This window comes from Rhinolophus ferrumequinum, chromosome 12, assembly GCF_004115265.2.
Source record: "Rhinolophus ferrumequinum isolate MPI-CBG mRhiFer1 chromosome 12, mRhiFer1_v1.p, whole genome shotgun sequence".
Classification (NCBI taxonomy): domain Eukaryota; kingdom Metazoa; phylum Chordata; class Mammalia; order Chiroptera; family Rhinolophidae; genus Rhinolophus; species Rhinolophus ferrumequinum.
Window position 1 is genome coordinate 48,504,217 of NC_046295.1, and position 23,316 is coordinate 48,527,532.

General features: G+C 32.5%; 1 protein-coding gene across 6 annotated transcripts in view; it reads right to left on the bottom strand.

The window, feature by feature from the left end:
* Nucleotides 1-23,316, bottom strand: part of AGTPBP1 (ATP/GTP binding carboxypeptidase 1) — a 136,876-nt gene that overhangs the window by 40,622 nt on the left and 72,938 nt on the right. For all 6 annotated transcript variants that reach the window (XM_033122884.1, XM_033122882.1, XM_033122881.1 and 3 more), the window contains 4 exons: nt 21,314-22,029; nt 14,620-14,703; nt 12,954-13,040; nt 12,721-12,869 (listed from right to left, as the gene is read on the bottom strand). In XM_033122884.1, the coding sequence (XP_032978775.1) occupies nt 12,721-12,869; nt 12,954-13,040; nt 14,620-14,703; nt 21,314-22,029 (1,036 nt within the window). The remainder of the gene's footprint in view (nt 1-12,720; nt 12,870-12,953; nt 13,041-14,619; nt 14,704-21,313; nt 22,030-23,316) is intronic.

Below are 23,316 nucleotides of genomic sequence, written 5' to 3' on the forward strand. Positions count from 1 at the left end.
CTTGGGTATTCTAGGTATGTAAATCACACCATTTGTAATTTAAAATATTTTATCTCCTCTTTTAGTATTTATGTCAGTTATTTCATTTTCTATTGTTATTCTATTTAGAGAAATGAAACAACCTCAAAAACGATTTTTAATATAGGGGTAAGAACAAACAACTCCGTCTTGTTCATAATTCTAATCAAACTGTTTTGCCATTAGATATTTGTCAATTTTTTTACGTATCAACTTTATCACATTTATATAATAAAAAGAGCTAACATTGAATAATTTCTATGTGCCAGTCACTGCTCTAAGTATTTTGACATGTGTTGAATCATTAAATCCTCACAACCCTCTGTAGTAGGTGCTATGATTATTCCCATAACTGGAGTAGTTTCTTCCATAATTCTTATTACACTTAAGTGTTTTAATTATTTTATCAAATGTCCTTTCACCATCCACTAATAGAATCATATGGCTTTTCTCCTTTAGTCTTGATGCAATAAATTATGTTGATAGGTTTCCTACTGTGAATTATCTTTGTATTCCAAGAAAATACTATTCTTTTATTAGCATATGATTAAAGTAGCTAAAATCTCATTTAGAATTTTTGCATCTAAAAATAGTCTTTTTTTAAACAGTTACCTTTACCAAGTATTGGTATAAGATTACACTAGTTTCAGAAAAATATTAAAAGCTGTCCATCATTTGCTAAAATAAATAAAAGCAAAACTCTATCTTTTAAAATGTAAATATAATTCAGCTGGAGAGTACCACCTCAATATGGCCACTAATAAGTATTTTTTAATTTCCTTTTCAACATTTATAGTCTGCTCAGAATCTCTACTTTTTATTAATCTATTTCAGTATTCCTGTACTTTGTTTTATTTCTATCTCATTATTTTCAGCATTTAAAAAATTTTTTTTCTTTCTTTTGGTTTATTTTGTTTTCCTAGTGTCTTGAATACTTAATTTATTTTCAGTCTTTTTTATTTTAAATAATGCAAGGTACTAAAGGCTTTCAATTTTCCTCCAAATAACAGTTAGCTGTGTCCCATAAGTCAATAAAGTGTTCTCATTTGCACTACTTTCTAGATCAGAGCTGTCCAATTGAACTTTCTGCCAGAATGGAAATGTTATACATCTGTACTGTCCAATGTGGCAGCCTGCCACCAGCCATGTGTGGCTATTAGGCACAAGAAGAGAATTTAGAGCCACTAAAAAACTAAATTTTAAATGACTTGTACATTTAAACAGCCGTTATGTGGCTAGTCACTAACATATTGCACAGCACAGTTCTAGATAATCTGTAACATCAGTTTTAAATGTTCTTTCTCTTCAGGATATTTTTTGATATTTTTTTTTAGGAAGAATATTACAAATTTCCAAGTACCCATTTTTTTTGTTCAATTCGCCATTGATTTCTACTAATATTTCGGATCATAGAAAAGGAAATCTGTAAAATCTCTGGTGACTACATTTAACACTGCTGTACTCATATGATATATTTGAAAGTTAACAGTCTTAAAAGTTCTCATCACAAGAAAAAAAATTATAACTGTGTGGTGATCATTTCACAAAGCATACCAATACCAAATCATTATGTTGAAATTTTTATAATGTTATACGTCAATTATATCTCAATAAAAAAGGATTTGTGATTATTATAGCATCTTCAAGGATTGTAACTTGTACTCATAAATGCACATCTATTCAGTGATTTTGACTTGAATTTTTCTGTCTGACATTAATATCATCACTTTTGCTTTATTTTATTTGCATTTGCCTAGTTTACCTCTGTCCAATCATTCAGTTTCAACTTTTCTTTGTCATTTAATTCTCTCTCTCTCTCTCTCTCTCTCTCTCTCTCTCTCTCTCTCTCTCCCCCTCCCTCCCTCCCTCCCTCCCCTAATTGTGGAATTTTCAATATCTGATTTCTGAGGATATTTTAGCTCATTCACATGTAGTTACAGACACACACACATCTCATTTCATTCCTCCCATCTTATTTTCTTTCCACAATTTATTAAATGTTTCTTACCCTTCTTTACCTTGGTATGTTACTGGCTTGGTTGCATGTCTGAACATTTCCTTTTCTTCTTCAGTCGTTTGGAAAGCTTTCTATTGTGCTTCCCATCCCAACAGTTATGATTAACTGATGTTTCTCTGATACTATTATCAAATTAAATAACGAAGCAATTCCACCAATACAAGTTAACTTTCACTTCTCCCATATCACTCCCTTTAGAACATTTTTACTTAACATTTTATAAATTCTAAGTCTTCTATCTAAGTCTTGAGATCATTTTCCTTATTTATTTTTCTCAAAGTGCTCACGGGTAGCATATTTTCTGATATCTACATACAAAAAGATGTAGTTTGTTGGCAGTGACAAATGACATATTTTGCAAAAGACATGTGGCTGTCCTCTAACTTCCAGTGCCACAGAGGGTAAGTCCAATACTAACCTGATTTTTCCACACACAGAACAACACAGTCATTAATAGCAGGCAATCTGCAACCAGACTACCTAGGTTTGAACTCCAGCTTCATCACATCAGATGCATGATCCTGGGCAGATTACGAAACTACTTATGCCCCTTCTCCTCTTCTGTAAAATGAAGCCGTTTGTTGTGTGCATTAAGAGTATCACATGTGTTAGAGCTTGAAGAAGCCCTAGCATGTGGTAATTAATAAATGTTATCTGCTGTTATTATTACATTAAGTAATCAGTTCATGTAAAGGGAAAGTATGTTAAGATTTTCCTCTTTATACTCGAAATGCATGTATTTCACTGGTACATATAAAAGATTCTTGTGTTTCTTATTTCTTTCTAGGATTCAGTGAGCTATTTCAATCTGAAACTTCAATCTCCTCCAGATACACAAAACTCATAATAATAGTTAACCATAGTAAGGTAGAACAACATTCAGGCTGAGATCAAAGGGCCCGTTAGATTTATCTGAAGTGTTCTCATTTTATAAAAGACAATGTATTCTTATATTACTTTTAAAATGATAGTTAACTGTGGTCACAGTGAAGAGAGCTATATTTGGAAATTCTGACTATAATAAAAACCATTTGAACAAAACAGGTTGCCCCCAGGAAGAATCAAATCAAATGAGGTAACTTGGACTGAATAAAATCACAATCTACTCTACCTGATATAGAAAGACTATATTTGAGTTGGATTTAGTCATTAGCCAAAGGGTAAACCTTTATGTACATAAAACAATATGCTAAGAACTGTCAATAATGTCACTTGAATATACACAATCAAAATATTAAATTGTCACAGTGAAGCCAAAATCCAATGGCACTGACCTCTAATAATATCCAAGTAAAGGTCAAAGATGTATTGAGAATACGCTCAATACCAGGCACAGATACAAAGAAAGACAAGGTATTCTAGGCCCTACTCATCAAATGTATTATGAATCATAGATTCATAAAATTTTCAAGTTGAAGCTAACACCCTCATTTAACAGATGAGGAGGACAAGAAAAGTTTAAAATGGTGCTCAAATAACCTGAGGGCACCTATCACAAGCTGCATATGTTATCTGGACTCAGTAACTCTGTGGAGAAAAAAAATACATGCTTCTAATATATGGCTAGTATTCACAGCAGAGGTTTATACTAAAAATAGGGAAGATCAGATTTTTGGTCTGGAGGATAATGGCAGCCACTTAAATCCAATGGGAACTTGTCAAAAGGACACACAAGCCAGCATCAACGTATTCCATGGGCCGAATCTTGGGGAATTTGACTGTCAAATAATGATAGTAACAAATTATAACCCACTGAGTAAAATAGGAAACCAGTTCTATACTGATATTAACATCGAAAGCTTGATGAGGAACAAGATATTTACCTAATTTAAAAGTACCTCCACATAAAATACTTACTCATTACAAAGAGAAAAAGAGTAACTTTACAATGGAAAAGACTAGCGGACACCAACTTAAGTGATAAAATTACTATTATGAGTAACAGAACAAACAAAATCCTGTGTCACCAGAACACATCACTTCTGTGATATTTCTGTCAAAGATGCCTAACAAATCAAATCATAAGGCACATGAGACAGCTCCAAATTGAGGCCCATTCTACAAAATAAGAGTCCTATAATTTTCAAGTGTCACAGTCATGAACATTAAAGACTGCAAAATGAAAAACTGTTCCTGGCTAAAATAGTCTAGAGAGACTTAACCAAATACGACACGTGATTTGAGATGAATCCTTTTGCTGTTAAGGATATTATTGAGAAAACAGGTGAAATTTACGTGGGGGGAGGGAAGTCTAAGGATTAGATGGCATTCATGTATCAATGATAATTTCCTGATGTTAATAGTTGTTCTATAATTATACAGAAAATTCCATTGTTTGTAGAAAACCTACTGGAAGAATTCTAGGGTGATGGGGCATCATTTCAGATGATCAACATTTGAATAAAGGGTACAACATGTAAGTTTAAAATTGTTTCAAAATAAAATATTTAGAAAAATTGATGATCATAAATTGAACGAGAGTCTTCTTGACATATATTTTGTGCAGATTCATTTTCTGTTTCTAATGGGATCTTCTTTGTGGTTCATCTATCCATTGCCTCATTAATTTAACAAATATTTACTGAACTAAATGCCATGCTATAAATACAGTGGTCAGCAACAGAGACACCTTCCCGAGTTCATGAAATTTACAAACAAGTGGTGGGGGTGGGGAGAGAGGTATTAATAAGCCACACACATAAACAACATGAAACTGTAAAGATTACCCTAAAAGAAAAAATTACAAGGAACATTTTCAAGGGGACTAATCCAGTCTGGAGCGTCAGGGAAGAAGACTTTCTTAATCAAGCTATAGCTCAGCTCAACTTCGAGTAGGGAATTAACTAATGTGTACAATTGCGAATGCTACATACAAGACCTCAAAATTCGATTTTGTTGCCTGGTTCCACACATGTTCAATTTATGTATGAAGGTGGTTAGAAATACTCACATGTCTGGAAGACACTGGAGGGAGCGAAGGAAGGAGAGAAAGAGCGCAAGAGCCTTCCGGGAAGCTTGTGATGAAAACTCCAAGTTACTAAGATGCAAGACTGCCATCTAGTGGTAATTTGAGCAAACCCCTTTCAAGTAATGAGGGGGGAGGGTGATGGCTTACAACAGATACACACCGTAGCACTATCACATAGTGACATACATTCTCAAATATAAAGTCACAAATAAGATGATTGATTTGTGAGGAAACTAACTATTCAATATAATTGCCTTAAAAAATCCCCAAGAAAAGGACAACTTGGGAAACAAAAGCAACAGTAATTCAGCCTCCTTTGGTGGGCATTGACAAAGAACAAGACCTCTTTTGGGCACATTCTCTAGAAACCAACACTTAAATACTCCCGCAAACAGTATTTCCCAATCAAAAAATAAAATAAAATTACAGACAATGAGCTTGTTTTCTAATTAATGTTATTTCCTGGTTTCAATCAAGTATGGCAATTAAATAAACCCTTCCAGCTAAAGAAGTTCAATTATAAATATTTCTGGTCATCAGAACCATCCCTGAAGTGAATTCAAAATGAATCCGATGACAATAACATTAACTACATAGCTAGCTGTAATTTCTTAAAACGTTGAATTCTAGTTTATGAAAATATTCCTCCCCCTTCCTTCTTCTAACTCTATCCATGTTAAAACAAACCAAGATCTGCTTTATGTTGTATTAGCTTAAATCTTATGATAGCTTCATTTAAAAAATGACATCTATCTAACAGCTCCTTCTACAGCTTTTACCAACAAATATATGGAAATCAAAAGAAAACTCAACTGAAAACTCAACTTCTTGTCAGAATCTGAGAGGAATCTATACTAAACTTACTCATAAGACAGAGTAGGACTGAGAAAAATTCAATGCAAAATATGCCTCATGATCTATTTTTTTCATATACATATTTTGGATTCCCACAACTAAAGAAGTGTAGCATTTTACCTAGAAGTCTCTTCAAAAATACCAGATAAAGAAAATAAAGAAGCATAAAACTAGAAAGCATAAAAAAACCAAACATTTCTATTACAAAGAGCATTTTCAATAGGTTATAAATCACATATTAAAAGACAAGTGTCAAACAACAAAATGCAACCTCTATTTACAAGAAACAGTACACAAAGATATATCAAGCAAATTCAAAACAAATGAATATAAAAATAGAACCCAGGGCAAAAGACACTGAATGGGATAAATATGACTATTTTATACTGTTAAAGGGTATACACAAAAGTAATATGGACAAGTTAAAAACTTCTATGTGCCAAATAATATTGCATTAAAATAGAAAACAAATATTTTTTTTAAATGAGGGCTTGACACAAACACAACAGAACGGAAAGACTATATCTTTCAAGTCTTAGGCAGATAGAAGATAAAAAGTAAACAAGGATATGGAAAACTGAATAAACAGATCTATGACACTAAATTAATATACATTAAATTATGTTGCCAACAAAGAATACATATTATTTTCCAAGGGCTCGTGAAAACAAACACTGATCATAAAAAAAAAAAAAATTGCCCCAAATCATAAATTTCACGTCTGTAAACAAATTTGACTGAAATTTGAAAATGAGAAAAATTTTCACCAAAATAATTTAACCAACTAAAAATATAACAAACCCTTTCCTAAATAATTCTTGACTCAAAAAGGATACCAAAACTACATACAATTAAAAGCAATCTAGAAAATAACAAAGAGGTCTTAAAATCACGGGTGGGGATACAGAAGTGAGTTGTAATCAAGAGCAAATTTAAAACCTAAATGATTGATTACTAAACAAAAATAAATTTAGCTAAATAAACTAGTAAAAAAAGTCAACTGCAGGGAAGAAAAGGGAGAAACAAACAAAAAATAATTTTAAAGGAAATAATGAATAAAACCAAGAGCAAGGTTTTTCAAACAATAAATTAAAACAAATTATGTTTTTAGCACAGTCACAAAAAAAGGAAAACAAACAAGCAAATACAAATATTGCAGATATCATATAGAAATTCTGCTAGTGAATTCTGAAAATCTAAATGTTACTTACATGAGAAAACACAAATTATCAACATTGCTTCAGTAAGAAATAGAAAACTATACTATGAGTCACAGAAAACTGAAAAAGTTATCCAGACACTCACTCTCCCACCCAAAAGGGGGCACAGAATCAGACAGATTTAAGAATGCATTCTTTCCAAATTTTGTGAAAACGTGTAAATGCTATTTAAACTGCTCCAGAACACAGGATGAGGAAAATAAAAGCCTTTTTATTTAAGTGTTCTAAGTCAGCATCCGCTTGCTTCCAAGAGTGAACAAAAATAGTTCTCCAAAAAGGAAAGTGACTTGTCTCACTTATGACCAATGATATAAAACCTTTAAACAAAACACTAACAAATCAAAAATCATTCTATATTAAAAGATTAATTTACATGGCAAAGTGGACTTATTTCTGAAACCCAAAGATGGTTTAATATTAGGAATATTATTAATATAATTAATATAATATAATAATTATAATTATTAATATAATACAGCACATTACCAGGTCATAGCATTACATTAGATTGATAAGAGCAAAAACAAACTTCTGATTTTTAAAATTTAGTAAACATAGAAATTCTTTATTAGGAGAACGAGTATGTATCTCAAAATAAGAGCTATCTATCCAAAAGCAATAAAACAATGAAAGATACACAATATAAGTATGAATAAGGAGAATTCTAGGGACCTACCAACAAAATCCAAAGTGTGAACTGCAAAACTATGAGAACTATTAAAAAGTTCAGTGAGGAGGTAGATTTTTCAAGTAAACTTATAAAAATTGATAGCTTTCTTAATTACAAATAATAAGTTTGAAAATAGGAAGGAGTACTCTTTCACAACAGAAACAAATAAAAGTACATAAAATACTTAAAAATAAATAGAAATGTATAGAACTTACAAAAAAAACACAACAACACTAAAAACAGGTGAGGGCATAAAAAACTCGAATGAACAAAAATATCCACCATCTTCATAAGCAGCAAGACTTAATATAAAAAAAATTCAATTTCTCCCAAATTATTCTACAAGTTTAATGCAACGGAAATTTTGGGGCACTTAATAAACTCATTCAGAATAAACTATTCAGGAAAAATAAATCGGTAGAAAAAGCTTTCAAATTGTTTTTGAAGAAGACCACAGGATGTTAAACTATATTATAAAGTAATTTAAAAAGTGATACTAGAGCAAAGACGATGTTACACTACACTAAAAGGTCAGAATAATTAAAAATCAAGTGGTACTAGAGTAACAAACAGTCCCCAAATAAATTCTTGGTATAGTTAAGACCACAGCTTCTGAGAATTGTGGTGTTTCAAATCAAAGGGAACATAATATGACTAAGAGGTCAGAATAATTCAATCCGAATTCAAAAAGTCGGGAAGTATGAGCAAGTAATACCTAACCTAATCTAATGTTTTTACTAACCTGACCATTTTCTATGACAGCTATAATAGAGAGCAATGATTGGTTTACATTGTTTTCTGAGCGATGTTTCCCACCCAAAGTCTTTTACTAGAGGGTCAGGAACGGAGTTACAAATGAGTTATAAAGTAACTATTTGACAAATAACTCAATAAATTCATCAACAACATTTTAAAATGCATTGGAGAATGAATTCAGTTGTAGTTACTTAATAATAGCATTAAGTTAGATTCCAATTCACTGAAAATAGCAAAATAAATCCTGGATGAATTTAAATATAAACACTGCAAGGATACTACCAAATGCACTTCAAAAAAAGCTGAATTAATGTTAACACTCCTAACAGAGCTCTAAGTACCATTTCCCCCAGTCTTCAGAAACATATGTTCATTTTCTTTGAGAAATACTACTTGGAGGAATTTATGGCAAAGCAATAATCAGACACAAACACAAATACAAATAATTGCAAATATCTAATGCAGCACATCTTATAATTTTGAAAAACTGAAAAAGTCTTAAATTCCCATCAACCTGTTATCATTTAAATAATTATTATACATTACTCAATAGGCTATTATACAGAGATTAGTAATGATGTAGTTCAAAATATTTAATGAATTAAATATTTAAACCGTTAAATATATAATGATTTAAAATATATAGTTTAAAATATATTGTAAAAAAAATAGTTTACAAATGAATTTTAATATTGTAATCCCAAAGCTATAAAAGGATAAAATTTAATTTTAAAATTATATAAATGTGACTAAGTTTAAGTATGGATAACAAACTACTCAACATTAGATTTTCTCTTCTATTTCCTTCCTAGAGTCTTTTAAACTGTTTTGAATTTACCAAGTTTCCCATATTAAAGATCCACTGTTTCATAATCAGAAAAAAATCACATATATAACTGGCAGACAGATAAAAATAATTCCACTCCTGTGAATTTGTAACTAAATAATGATACACACAAATATTTAGTATAATGTGTACCTCAGTATTATTTAAAATAGATAATACTGTAACTGGAAACAAATGTCCAACAAAGAAAGGTTTGGATAAATAAGTTACAGTACCTCCATAGGCTGTCCATTAAACTCTGTTTCAGAGGCATATTCAAAGACCAGAAAAAATGTTGACGATACAATGTTTGGTTAAAGTATAGATTATGAAACCACATGGATCATGAGCCTTATTTTTTAAAATAAATACATAACTATGTGTATGTAGAAATCAAATATTGCATTATAAAAAAAGGCTGGAAGGAAACAACAAATGTTAAAGCGATGATCTCTGGATGTTGATGGTTTTAATTATCTTCTTAACACCATTCTGTTTTCCAAAATCTCCACAAAATAAAAGTTTGGAAAGAGTGATATACATACAAGAATATCCAAAGGGCACGAGGTAAGGAGGAGGGGACATTTAAAAATAAAGCAGCAAATCGGTCTCATTGCTTTGATTTACTTTTAGTTACAGAATTGTCTTCATTTTAAATTTAAAATAACACTAAAGGAAGAGATTATTTTATTTATCACATGGAGGTACAGATTTTTTTAAAAAGAAAAGCGTCACTCCAAAATGTATGCTTTTACTTTAAAAAATTAAAATATCTAATGAAGTTTAAAGTAGTAAGAGTATTATTTTATAAGAATGTATAAATATAGTTAGTAAAAATACCATCTACCTCTAGCATTACAATATGAAAATTATACTGACTGTCATTTATTTCAGCAATCTTTACATCTTCATATTTTACTCATAAGGAGCACAAAATACAAATACAATTACTTTTACTTCCTTGTCCTTTTCTCCTCTAAAATATTATGTTAGCATTATACTTACAAGTTAAATAGGGAAAACACAAGATTGTTTTAGTATTTTGAATGAGTCAATTAAGGTAATTTTTAAAGTAATCTGAACAATTTAAGGTCAAAAACAAGTATTTCTAAGAAACACAAGAATGTGAAATAGATTATCAAGAATATTCCTATCACTATTCATGAAAATCAATGTAACCGCTGAATTTTTAGTCAAAATACACAGTCAAAAAAATGGATCCTTTAAAATTAGATTACATAAAACATTTTTAAAACTTTAAAAAATGTTTGTAACTAAACCAGAGATTGTGCTACCTAATCTTCTTATAATTGTTACATTAAATTAGTGAATCTGACTAAAGCTTTCATTCCATACATGTGAAGTAATTTATCTCAAGTATACAATTTCCTACTTTCCACATAAATAACGACAACTGGGAACAATCTTTTCAACTCTTGAAAGCTTCAATTTTCAGAAATGCCCCCTTAAAGAGCATCACATTCATGTTTTTAACAGCTTAGAACATTTATTTGTAACAGATGACTATGGCATAGCATGCCTTAGTTGTTAAAAGCTTTTCAATCCATACAACAAATGATTAAAACCTCTGAGATTTTACAACTTGTCACATTAATATACCTGGTTTCTCCTCAACCCACAATGTAAGTGGGCTTTTTTGTATGCCAGAAAAATTTCTTTTCTTTTACACAAAAATTATCATCAGATTAAATACTTGAAAACTAGTGTTTCAATTTTAAATTACTAATCTGAAATTTATATAATTACATTAATATTATCTTCCACTGATATATTTGACTATAAAGACTGATGCCTGACAACCCTTAGTTTTATATTTATTAAAATACTAAATACAAAGTCCTAAATGAGGCTATAAATTTAATATTTTTGCTGGTAAAACACCAGCTTTTAAAACTGTCTCTTATGAAAAACAGTGAAACAGAAAGCTGGTTCTTTGAAAATGTTGATAAAATTGACAAACCTCCAACAGGATTGACAAAGAAAAACAAAGAGAAGACACAAATTATTATTATCAGGAATGAAATAGGGGATGATAAGGGAAATCACTAGAGACCCTGAAGACATCAAAAGGATAGCAAGGGAATACTCAAATAACTCTACACCCATTTGACAACTTAAAAGAAACGGATCAATTCCTAAAAAGCACAAACCACCACAACTCACTCAAGATGAAATAGATAATTTGAATAGCCCTAAAACTATAAAAGAAAAATTGAATTTCTAATTTAAAAGACTACCAAAAAAGAAATCTCCAGGCTCAAATAATTTCACTGGAGAATTCCACCAAATGGTTAAGAATCAACATCAAATCTACGTAAGCTTTTCCAGAAAATAAGACGGAACATTTCCCAACTCCTTCTATGAGGTATTACCATGATACACCAAAACCAAATATAGTACACAAAAAAAAGAAAGAAAAAGAAAACGCAATTACTCAATATTCTTCCTGAACATAAACACAAAAATTCTTAACAAAATCTTAGCAAGTATACACAATGACCAAATGAGGTTTAATACTTGCACGTGGATTTTTAAAAGGCTGGCTCAATATTCAGAAAATCAATCAATGTGATATAGCACATAACAGGCTAAAGAAGAAAAATCATATGATCAAATCAATTGATGTAGAAAAGCACACGACAAAATTCAATGCCCATTCACCATAAAAAGTCTCAGAAAACCAGTAGTAGAAGGAAACTTCCTCAACTAACTTAAAAATTTTACAGAAAATTATAGCTAACATTATACTGAACGGTGAACTATAAAGGAGTAGCACACGGCTTTGTGGTGATGGAAGTATTCTGCATTTTGATTGTGGTGACAGTTACAAGAATCTATGAATGTAATAAGATGGCATAGAATTATGCACCCACACTGGACCAATGTCAAATCCTGGCTTTGGTACTGTACTGTAGTTATGTATGATGTAATCATTGGAGGAATCTTAGTTAAGAGAACTTGGAACCCTTCTATAACTTCTATAATATTTTAACTTTCTATGAATCTATTCAAAATAATAAGTTTAAAAAGTATTTAAAATACTGCTTTATGTAATTCTCTTCTAGATGAACTGACATTAATAGCTTGACTTAAAGCAGCATACATAAATGTTTAGTATTCAATTTGGATGAAATCAACCACACTCATTACATTTTAAAGGGCTTGGCTATACAAGGGTAACTTTCTACCAACAAAGCAAAGTCTGGTTTATTTCAAATTTTGCGTAATAAATATCTGAATTTTGAGAACCAGAGAAAACAAAAGAACACTGAATCTTTTTTAAAAGTTCTTAATTTTTTTACAAAAAATTTCTGTCCTACAGATATGATGCCTGTATGTCCTCTAAATTGGGAAACAAAATTGTCTTACCATAATTAAATTGACTGTTGGACTTTTCACAGTTAATGATGTTAAACCTGTAAGCAACGCCAGGTCGCATTCCACTGACTTCAAAGTAAAACCACTGATGATAATGATTACTATTTATATCTGAGTTCAGAATAAGGTCATATTCATTTCTGAAAATAGAAAATAAAGATATCTGATGAAAATTAGAAAAGTATCTGTGTACATACAAAATGAGAAAATTTTAAATGACTTACTTTCTAATTTGAATTACTTTGCGCAGATTCCCAGATTCAAATTTGGAGTTAAACTTCAAAATATCTCCCTCTTCTGGAATGGTGTAACTAAATAAAAATTTTAAAGTAAGTATACTAAAATACATTGAATCTAAACAGGTGAGTAAAAAATAGATAAAAACACTACAGATTAAAAATACACCACTATTGCTACCTCATCGTCCTCATTATTTTTAAACCAAAGAACATAAACACAAGCAACATAAATTTGGCTAATATTTCTAGACAAAAAAATTATAATTTCAAGTAGAAATTTGTTCCTACATTTATAGTGAATGTTAATCACAAATAAGAATTTTTGCCTCAGTAAATAAATGTGATTTTTAAATACACACTAACAATCATATTTAAACGCAAGGTTTACTTCTTAAATGCGTATGATCTATATTGAGTAGTAATAATTCTAACAAACTAAGCAGTTCTCAGGTGAAAATATTATTTTAACTTTAGACAACCACATTATCTATTATCTAATTAGCACCCCCAAAAATGAAGGCATTATCCTCATCTTACATATTCATTACGTTAGTAAATATTTACTGAGCACCTACTAGGTGTCAGATATTGTTTTAGTATTAGTCTGTTTCATGATTAAAAACAAATTCTTGCTCTTCTGGAGCTTATTATACATCCCAATATGGGAAAACTAATAAGACTCCAAAAGGCTCAATGATTTTGTCTAAAGGCATTTCAGTTACAAGTAGCACTGGAATGCCACACTCGAGATTCCTGAGTTTCTGTTTTTACCACTTATGCCTGTTCTATCTGACACAGAATTATAAATGTTGAAATAACTAAGAGCTATGAATAAGGTAGATTTGTTTTTAATTTTTAAGAATATTATTTCAAATTCAGTCATTACCGTTGATATAGCTTTTACCTTTACCTAACAAAAAATCTCTGAAAAGTATTTTATTTCTTCAAAAAAAGACCAGTAAAATCTAACATTTCCCAAATAAAATTTCCCAAATATATGAGAATGTTAAGGGAAGGGGGAAATCCACTGAGGGCTAAGTTTCTCATTTGGGGAGGCAAATGACTAAATAATAATCACATTCATCATTTATAATTTTCATTTATTTACTTTTATTTAAACCCTAAAATGTGATGATCTCAGTGATAATCCTAAATTGTAAATAACACTAACAAATGGCAAGTAATTGAAGGGCTAAAGTAGAATATAAGCAGTAAGAGACAACAGAGTGTAGTGGAGACAGTGAAGAATTAGCAAGTACATATTCCTTCTGAAAGGGATGGTGATTTGCTGTCCTAAGTAAATGAAATGGCTCAGTATTACAGGAGAAAATTGCAGCATTTCATATGAAATCTCCACTCTCGTAAGTGGAGGTAATTTCAGTTTTATAACACACAGCATCAGCTTACGACCTTTGCCTCATTAAACCCATTAAAAGTCCACCTAAGAATGAACAAAACTTGTGATATATTCAATTTAAGTAAACAAATATGATTTACATTACCATTACATTCCTACTAAACGATGAAAACATACTGAAAGTAAACTACGTGGAAGTTAACATTATTTTTATCTTTTAAAAATAACACTGAAATTGTACAGTAAAAACAAAATTAATAAAAATAAAACCAACAAAGAAAACACAACACTTACTTTGGGTTATCTAAGTCGTATACCACTCGATCTATGATGTCACTCTGATGTATTAGCCTCTCAATATCTTGGGCAATTTTTGTCCTGAAATCATAAAAGAGAATTTTGACCAAAATTCATTAATATATGCCAAGGCACGACTTTCTCCAAAATGAGTTTTTGATGAAAACAGTATAAAATGATAAAAATTTCTTAAACTAAAAATGATCTATTACATTTGTTTGTACACCTGAAACTAATTTTAAAAAAAAAAAGATCATTCCTCTATATGTATTGTATACAATAAAAATTATCAATACATAGCAAGCAAGATATAAATCAGTATTTTTAAAGTCTGAGTTTTAGAAAATAACCATGTCGAATACAGTTACAAGCCCAATCGTTTCTTTAAAAATCTTAACTGTCTATTATGCTTTTTTACATAGAAATGGTGTAGATCCATTCTCTAGCCCTCAGGCAAATAATTCTGTATGCATAATAGCAGCATTATTAGAAGCAGTAAAAATCTGAAAAGCCAGAGATTATATAAGGAGATTTTAAAACCCACCCTCGCTGGTATTTAGCTAAAATGTAATTGGCAACCAGCCTGCACACGCTGCAGAATCCATTCTCTCTTCTATAGCTGAAAAGGAAATGGGGACGGGAAGGAAACACTTGAATCAAGGAACCAAGGTTGGTCCCTCCACCTCCAGGATTCTCCAGGGCTGATCTCCCCCTGAATCAGCCCAACACAATGGACAACAGCTGGAAAATTTCTAAAATCCCTGCCACTGTCCTAGAAGACTAAGCCACACACAGACTCCAAAATCTTCCCATCAATATTTAAGCCAAGTAAGACAACAATCACTTAAAAGTGGCACCAAACTGTAGCTGAAACACAACAGATTTGGATCATAAAGCCAGGTGTCTGGAACTCCAGGTAGATTGGTCACAAAAGCCATAGTGGGAAGGTGCCTGGTGCTAATACATAGCTACTTCTTATAGTATAGTAGTACCCCAATATCCGAGAGGGATACATTCTAAGATCTCCAGTGGATGCCTGAAACCAGGGATGGTACAGAACTATCTATCTAATCTATCTAATCTATCTATCTATCTATCTATCTATCTATCTATCTATCTATCTATCTATCTAATCTATCTAATCTATCTATCTATCTATCTATCTATCTATCTATCTATCTGTCTAATCTATCTAATCTATCTATCTATCTATCATCTCCCTATCTCTCTATCTCTATTTATCTATCTATATATATATATAATATATAAATAATATATTTGAGGTGTGATAAAAAAAATACAGTGATTGCTGCTGCTGTGTGCCATCCAACGGAAAGGTAGGGGTCTTCAATATGGGAAGCAGAGTGTCGAGCCTTAGTAAGTGTGTGTGACAAGTTCCAACTTGTTTGGTGCTGTCAGTCAAGTATGAGCTACGGCTGAGAGAAAGTGTGTTTTAAAGTATGCCATAAATCATCCTCCATCATGACAATGCTCTGTGTCACACATCACTTCTGGTATAGGGCAGTTTCATTAGTGTGTTCTCATCCAGCATATTCACCGGATCTAGCACCATGTGACCTCTGGCTCTTCCCCAAAGTCAAAATGATTCAGGACATCGAGGTAGCCGCGACAGCGCAACTAAAGACACTCACGAAAGAGGACTTCCAGAACTGCTTCAGAAAGTGGCAAGAATGATGGGATAAGTGTGTTCAAAGTTTGTGGGAGTATTCTGAGGGAGACTAATGGCATATGTCTTTTACCATAATAATTTTTCTTAATTTAAACATTTACCATATTTTTTGATCACACTTCATACCTATGATAAAGTTTAATTTATAAATTAGGCACGGTAAGAGACTAACAAGAATAATTCATAATAATGTCTATCTTGTGATAGAACAATTATAATATTCTGCAGTAAAAGTTATATGAATGTGGTCTCTCTCTCTCTCGATATATCTTATTGTACTGCTGACTCATCTCTTCACTTAAAGGAAGCACCTTACCACTTCTCTTTGGCATATCCCTATTGCCGATTATCACTAGTCTTGCACTTTGGGTCCATGATTAAGTAAAATTAGGGTTACTGGAACACTGCGATACGACAGTTGATCTGATGATACTATGACAGTCGATCTGGTAACTGAGACGGCTACTAAGTGACTAATGCAGGGAGCAAAAACAGTGTGGATACACTGGACAAAGGGATGTCACATCCTGGGCAGGACGGAGCAGGACAGCATGAGATTTCATCACCCTACTCAGAACGGCACACAATTTAAAATTTATGGATTGTTTATTTCTGGAATTTTCCATGTAATATTCTCAGACTACTGTTGACCATAGGTAACTAAAACCAAGGATAAGGAGAGATTACTGTATCACTTATTCTTAAAGAGGAAGCTGATTCTATAAATAGATTTAAATTTTAAGTTTGTTTATTTCAGCCAAAAATTGGTAATGCAGATTAGAACTGTAGTTTATTAATTTATTGAGAGACTAGAGTGAGAAAGTTTGCCAAAATTATAATAAAATCTCAAGAATACCCTAAACACTGAAAGTCTCCTTAACTTCAGACAGATGTGAAACTAGTCTCTTACATAAAGATACTTCTCTGTGATTAAAGAGTATTCACTCTCATATAATTTAGAAATATATCTAACAGTATCACAGTGTAACCTTAAATTCAAAATAAGCCAAGAATTCATTCTAATGAAGAATTAAAAATGATCAGGGATATATTAAAAAGTGATAGCTAAACACATAAAAAAAGGATACTAAAAAATTAAGAAAGTACAACTCTAAAATTCTTAACCTAGTATAGTTAAGCCTAATTTATTTTTAATTTTTATTCTATAAAGCATAACTCAGCACTGACAAAGAAGTTTATTAAGAAAAAAAACTAGCATGGAAAGATTATCATATAAATCCTTAATTTAGATTCAATGTCATAATTTTCAAATACCAAATTCTTTCTAAAAAAACAAACTTTTTAAAAGCTTGTACTTATACTAAACAAATCCAAAATTTATATCACCCAGACCTTCAACAATGAAGAGATGGTATATATACATATATATGTACACACACACACACACACACACACACACACACACTCTCATACTCAATATACCATACAAAAAATGCTCAAACTTGGGTGAATGGTTAAATACATCCATTTGTCAGAATAATTAATTAAATATTCATATATAGCACAAATGTATAAAAATTAATACAAAAGTTTGGTTGTTTTAAAAGGAAAATGGTATTAAAAGGGTGATAATACAGCTTAGTTCTACAGCAATGTTCCATTATGTAAAAGAGGGTAAAAACGCAGACACCTCTAGGTTGGCATGTGATGTACCCAAATGAGGATGACATGGTGGCAGTGTGGGAAACTGAGGAACACAGGGTCTGTCAGAAAACAAACTGATTGCTGCCAAGTAGGAAAGAAGTTAAGGTTGCCATTATCAATTTTTCAAGAAACACCAGAAACTTAGATTTCTATGTGGAATCTCTCAAATTTTAAATGTTAGGTCATATGACCAGCAATCCTTCTTCTGGGTATCTACCCGAAAAATCTGAAAACATTTATCCATAAAGATATATGTTACCCTCTGTTCACTGCAGCATTATTCATGACAGCCAAGACATGGAAACAAAAATGCTCTTAAATAGATGACTGGATAAAGATGTGGTACATATATACAATGGAATACTACTCAGCCACAAGATGAAATACTGCCATTTGTGACAACATGGATGGATCTTGAGATTATCATGCTGAGCAAAATAAGTCAGACAGAAAGTATCAAGAATCTTATGATTTCACTCATATGTGGGATACAAAACTGAAAGCAACAAAGCAACAATACAAAGAAACAAATACTCATAGGTACAGACAACAGTGTAGTGATTACTAGAGGGTAAGGGGTAGAGGGATGGTGGCAGAAGAGGGTAAAGGGGGTCAAGTATATGGTGAAGGAAGGAGAATTGGTTTTGGGTGGTGAACACACACTGCAATATATAGAAGAAGTAGTATGGAATTATACACTTGAAACCTATATAATAGTACTAACCAACGTCATCCCAATAAGTTTAATTAAAAAATAAAGTAAAACATGCTTAAAGTAAAAGAAAAATTTTAATGTTGGCAATCAGTTTAAAAAACAATAAACAACAACTGAAACACCGAACAAGTGAAGCAAAAATTCATGTACAAGTTGAATATGACCTACAGGCCCCCGGTTTTCAATGTATTTTAAGGGACAGAACTGCCCATTTACGTTAGACTAAACCCAAAATTAATACTTCAGGGAAATATTTGCCTTGCTCTCAGCCCTCATTAATAAAGATTAATTAAGCAACACAACTTTCATGAAAGGATATCAATCCTTCCTTCCTTTACATCAGCTGCCTATTAAAATATATGGTTCTCCAGTCAAAACAAAACAATACATATTTTCTAGGTACCCAGGGACCTCAAACTTACTGACATTCAATATTTATTAAAGGCTTGGTCAGAAGAAAATAATTTATGCAGGGCAGTTTGAAAAATGTACAGCCTATTTAGTCCAACAAATACTCAAAAGTTCACATGATATGTGACCACCAGTAAAATGTACTTTATTAGGTTTCAACTTAAGGAAGACTGCTCAAAGAAAGAGGACACAGATCACTAGAGCTGAGGGTGACAGCTCCTCACCTGCAGCACAGATATTTTGGGGATCCACAGGATAGGTATTACAGCTATTCGTGGCCTTCATACATTTATTTGCAATAAAGCTACACTTACTTAAAACATTAAGTTTCTTTACTTATCAATGTCGATAGAGACATGAACTGAAAAAGTTATCAAATGTTTATCAGAGGCTCTGCTTGGCAAGAATATGTCTTTAACACAAATGGGTTAAATACTTAATAAGAGTCTTGAATGAGAATCTTTCATATCATAAAGTCCAGGAGGGAAAATAAGAAGTATCATTGCTAATTAAAAACTAAGGCTGAAAATCAGAGACTTACACAATAGTTATACCTCTATTCCACAGTTCTCTTTCCTTCTAATCTTACCTCAGATACTACAGGCTAATAAGAAGAAAACAAAATTTCAGATTGAAGTGACTTAATAAGGAAACTTGTTCTTAGGGTTTAAAGAACACTTCAAGTTCAGGAAGTGCCTTCTATAGACAAGATGACATCTTTGACTTTGGAGATCCTAAGGGGTAATTCCGAAAAGGAGAAAAATCAAGTTGCTGACTGATTCTGGTTTACTCCAGGTGTATCAACTCAGGTCCTTCAAAAAGCAAATGCCAAGACACAATCAGATGTGCAAGAGATCTATTGGGGGAAAACACATGTGAAGAATGAAGGGAAAAGGAAGCAGCAGTAAGTAAGGAAGGCCCTCAGGTCTGTTCAAAAAGCATGTCTGACACCTGGAAAAGGAGACTGCACTGAGCAGGAAGAGCCACAGACTGCAATGCAGCTCTGTAAAAGTCAACCATGCCAACAGGGCGCCCCAGGGCAAAGACTGTCTATAAGCAGATCTCTGCACTGGGCAAGGGTGGTTCGGCTCCAGTAACTCCACCATCGTCAGCCCATGACCTCAGAATGAATGTTGCAATAGATCCCGAAGGTATGGCAGCTGTAAGTACAAGCCTCACAGCAGGTTCTCTCGTGAAGGGAAAGATGAGCAGCTCATTGTCATGCGGCCACAGTCCACCCCTTGTGTTGCACAGATCACTTCACCTCCCATATTTGGAAAGAAGCTCCTCCACAGTTCCTTCCTGTGTGCCTCTCAAGAGAAACTTAGAAGAAAAACGAGGGCAGGACAAACTTAGTCCCCGTCACTGCAATCGTTCTTAGGGCCACAACTCCCCATCTCCATCCTCCAATATCTATCTAAATCCCTCTCACCCTCAGCTACCTCTCTAGGTCTTGGTGGCTGATCTGATTAAGTGACCCAAACTCTTATTCCTAAGGGGTCTGAGCCCCTGGCAATCGTGTCATTCTGATTCCAGGGTGGCTGTGACATGTCCACTCACACGTAGAATTACTGAGCTCTTGAGTTCCACACATATGCAACCTGTTGCCATTGTGTAAAAGCAATCCTATCTCCTTGAGCAAATAATAATCAAGTCATACCAAAAATGTATTTATATGCCAAACGTTCACTAGTTCACAAAAATTAATACTATCTGTAATTTCTAAAAACAATTGGCAAGATTTAATAACTTTAGTTACTGCTATTATAAATCGCAAATTTGTATAATGCTATTTCCAATTTCAAATTTTACAATGAAATAATACTGGCCATATTGCTATTTTTAAATCATATATCTAAATCAAGTTCAAAAGATAATGAAATTACTAAATAAATATATATTACTAATGTAATATTCATTCAAAGATTACTAAATAATCTGTTTTTATATTTTCAGATTCAATCTAAATAAAAAATTTCTAAATTGTCCAATGGTTTACTGAGCTGGCTTCATTTGAATAAGTAATGAGCTTAGAAAATAAACCAAGTAAACCCAGAAGGACAATTTCAAAACAATGTAAAATTCCCAAAGCATGATAAAAAATTACAATAACTTTAATTCACAGTAATTTTCTTCCTAAATACCCAAAGTAGTTTTTTAAGTATGCCTCATATTTTGACAATGGTCTTTAGAAGGAATCTGCCACTCACCTTTGTACACCATAAGGCCTTTCTAAAATAGGCTCTTTGAAAGGAGGCGGAATGTGACCAAAATAATCAGGATAAGCCACCTCTGAATATTCTGGGACAGACTTTGTATTTTTCACAATCTCAATATAGAGATCTGAGTCGTGTAGCGTTGGTCCATCAGACACTTCAACTGATGCTTGTTCCACTGATGAAGTAGACTCGGTATCTTCATCATCCTCAGTTTCAACTCCAGTGCAGCAAAGCTTCCCTAGCTGAACTGTTCTTCCCTCAAACAGAACATTTCCACAAGTAGCCATGTGTGGGCATGCTTTAGCGCACGAAACGACAGTAAGAGGGAGGCTGTAGTCCTTCTTCATTCCTGCAGTAAAACCCGAGGCTGTTTGAGAAGGAATATTCTGCAATGTAATTCGGTCCAAGGCCTTCACAATATCATTGTTTAAGCCATGGACTGATGAAATAGTTCTATTTTGATCACCTAGCTGCTGGTGCAACGTTCTGCCATTATCTTTAATATCTTCTTTTGCCAGATCCATAAAGGTACATTTCTTATCACCTTCATCTTCTTTAGGAGACACATTCGACTTCACTGTAACTCCTTTTTTTAAATTGCCTGAATTCCCAGATGCTTCTTCTCCCGCCGTAGGAACAACAATAGGACCACGTACTTTCCCCTCAAACACCAAAGGCTTTGGTTCTTTGGAGATTAAGTCATAGTCCTTGAAAATAAAAAAAATGTTTAATCTTTCATCTGTAAATATTAAAACATATTAACAAAACTACAATCATATTCATTTTATATGCTACCCCGGAAACCTAACATTTGAAAATTTTAAAGATGGATAAAACAGCGTATGTTTTAATTTTGCTAATAAAAGACAAAATATATAACCACAACAAAATTCATTATACATATTTTACTTTTTTCTATAATAAAAATAATGCCTACATATGTAATAGAAACATGGGAAATTTTAGAAAAATAAAAAGACATTAAAGTCATCCAAAATTCTATTAAAGAAAACACAATTAACTAAATTATAGTTCATGAATTCAACAAATATTTACAAGTGTCTGTTTTGTGCAATAGTTAGAATGTCTGCTTTTTGCCAAGCACTATTTCAGGTGCTTAAGACCCATCAGTTAAAAAACGCAAAACAACTCATCCCTTTTGCAGCTTACATTCTTCTACAAAAGGAGGGGAGAGGACTGCCAATACAGCAATAAGCATGATATACTTTATGGAACATTAGAAGGGTAAAGTATTATAGCAGACAACGGGAGGAAAGGGGCGACGTGAATTTGGGAGTGGTGAGGCAAGAGAGGTGCGTTGCTATTTTAAATGCCGTGAATTAGGGAAACCTCACTGAGCTGAAATATTAGCAAAGACAGAGAGAGGACCTCCACTGCACAGGCCCCAGAGTGGGAGAACAGCTGTGTGTTCAGAGAACAGCAAGGAAATTTGCATGACTGGAACAAAATGAGCAAGATGAATTCTAAGAGGTGAAAAAGAGCCAGAGGCTGTAGGGTTGTAAAAATTTTGGGTTTTATATTGAGCGTTTTGAGAAGAGATTCTCCGAATCCTATAGGGAAACAACTCACAGATTCCAAAAGACAATGAATCCCAAACAACATTTAAACATAGTCAACACTAGTGGGCAACGGCAGAGCACTGAAGCTAAAGAAATTATCTTAAAATTCACCAGAAACAATTTCTTATAAAGTGAAAACTTAAACTGATCATACATACTACCCAGCAATTTCATCTGTAGGTACTTACCCAAGAGAAATGAACGAATATTTCCATAAAAAGCATTGTACACTGACGTTAGTACCAATTTTATTCATAATAGCCCCAAACTGCAAACATTCTAATACTCATCAAATGAGTGGATAAAGAAATTATGGTGTATTCATACAATGAAATAATATTCAGCAATAAGGAAAGAACACTTATACATGCAACAATGTGGGTGAATCTCAAAAACATATGCTGAGCAAAAGAA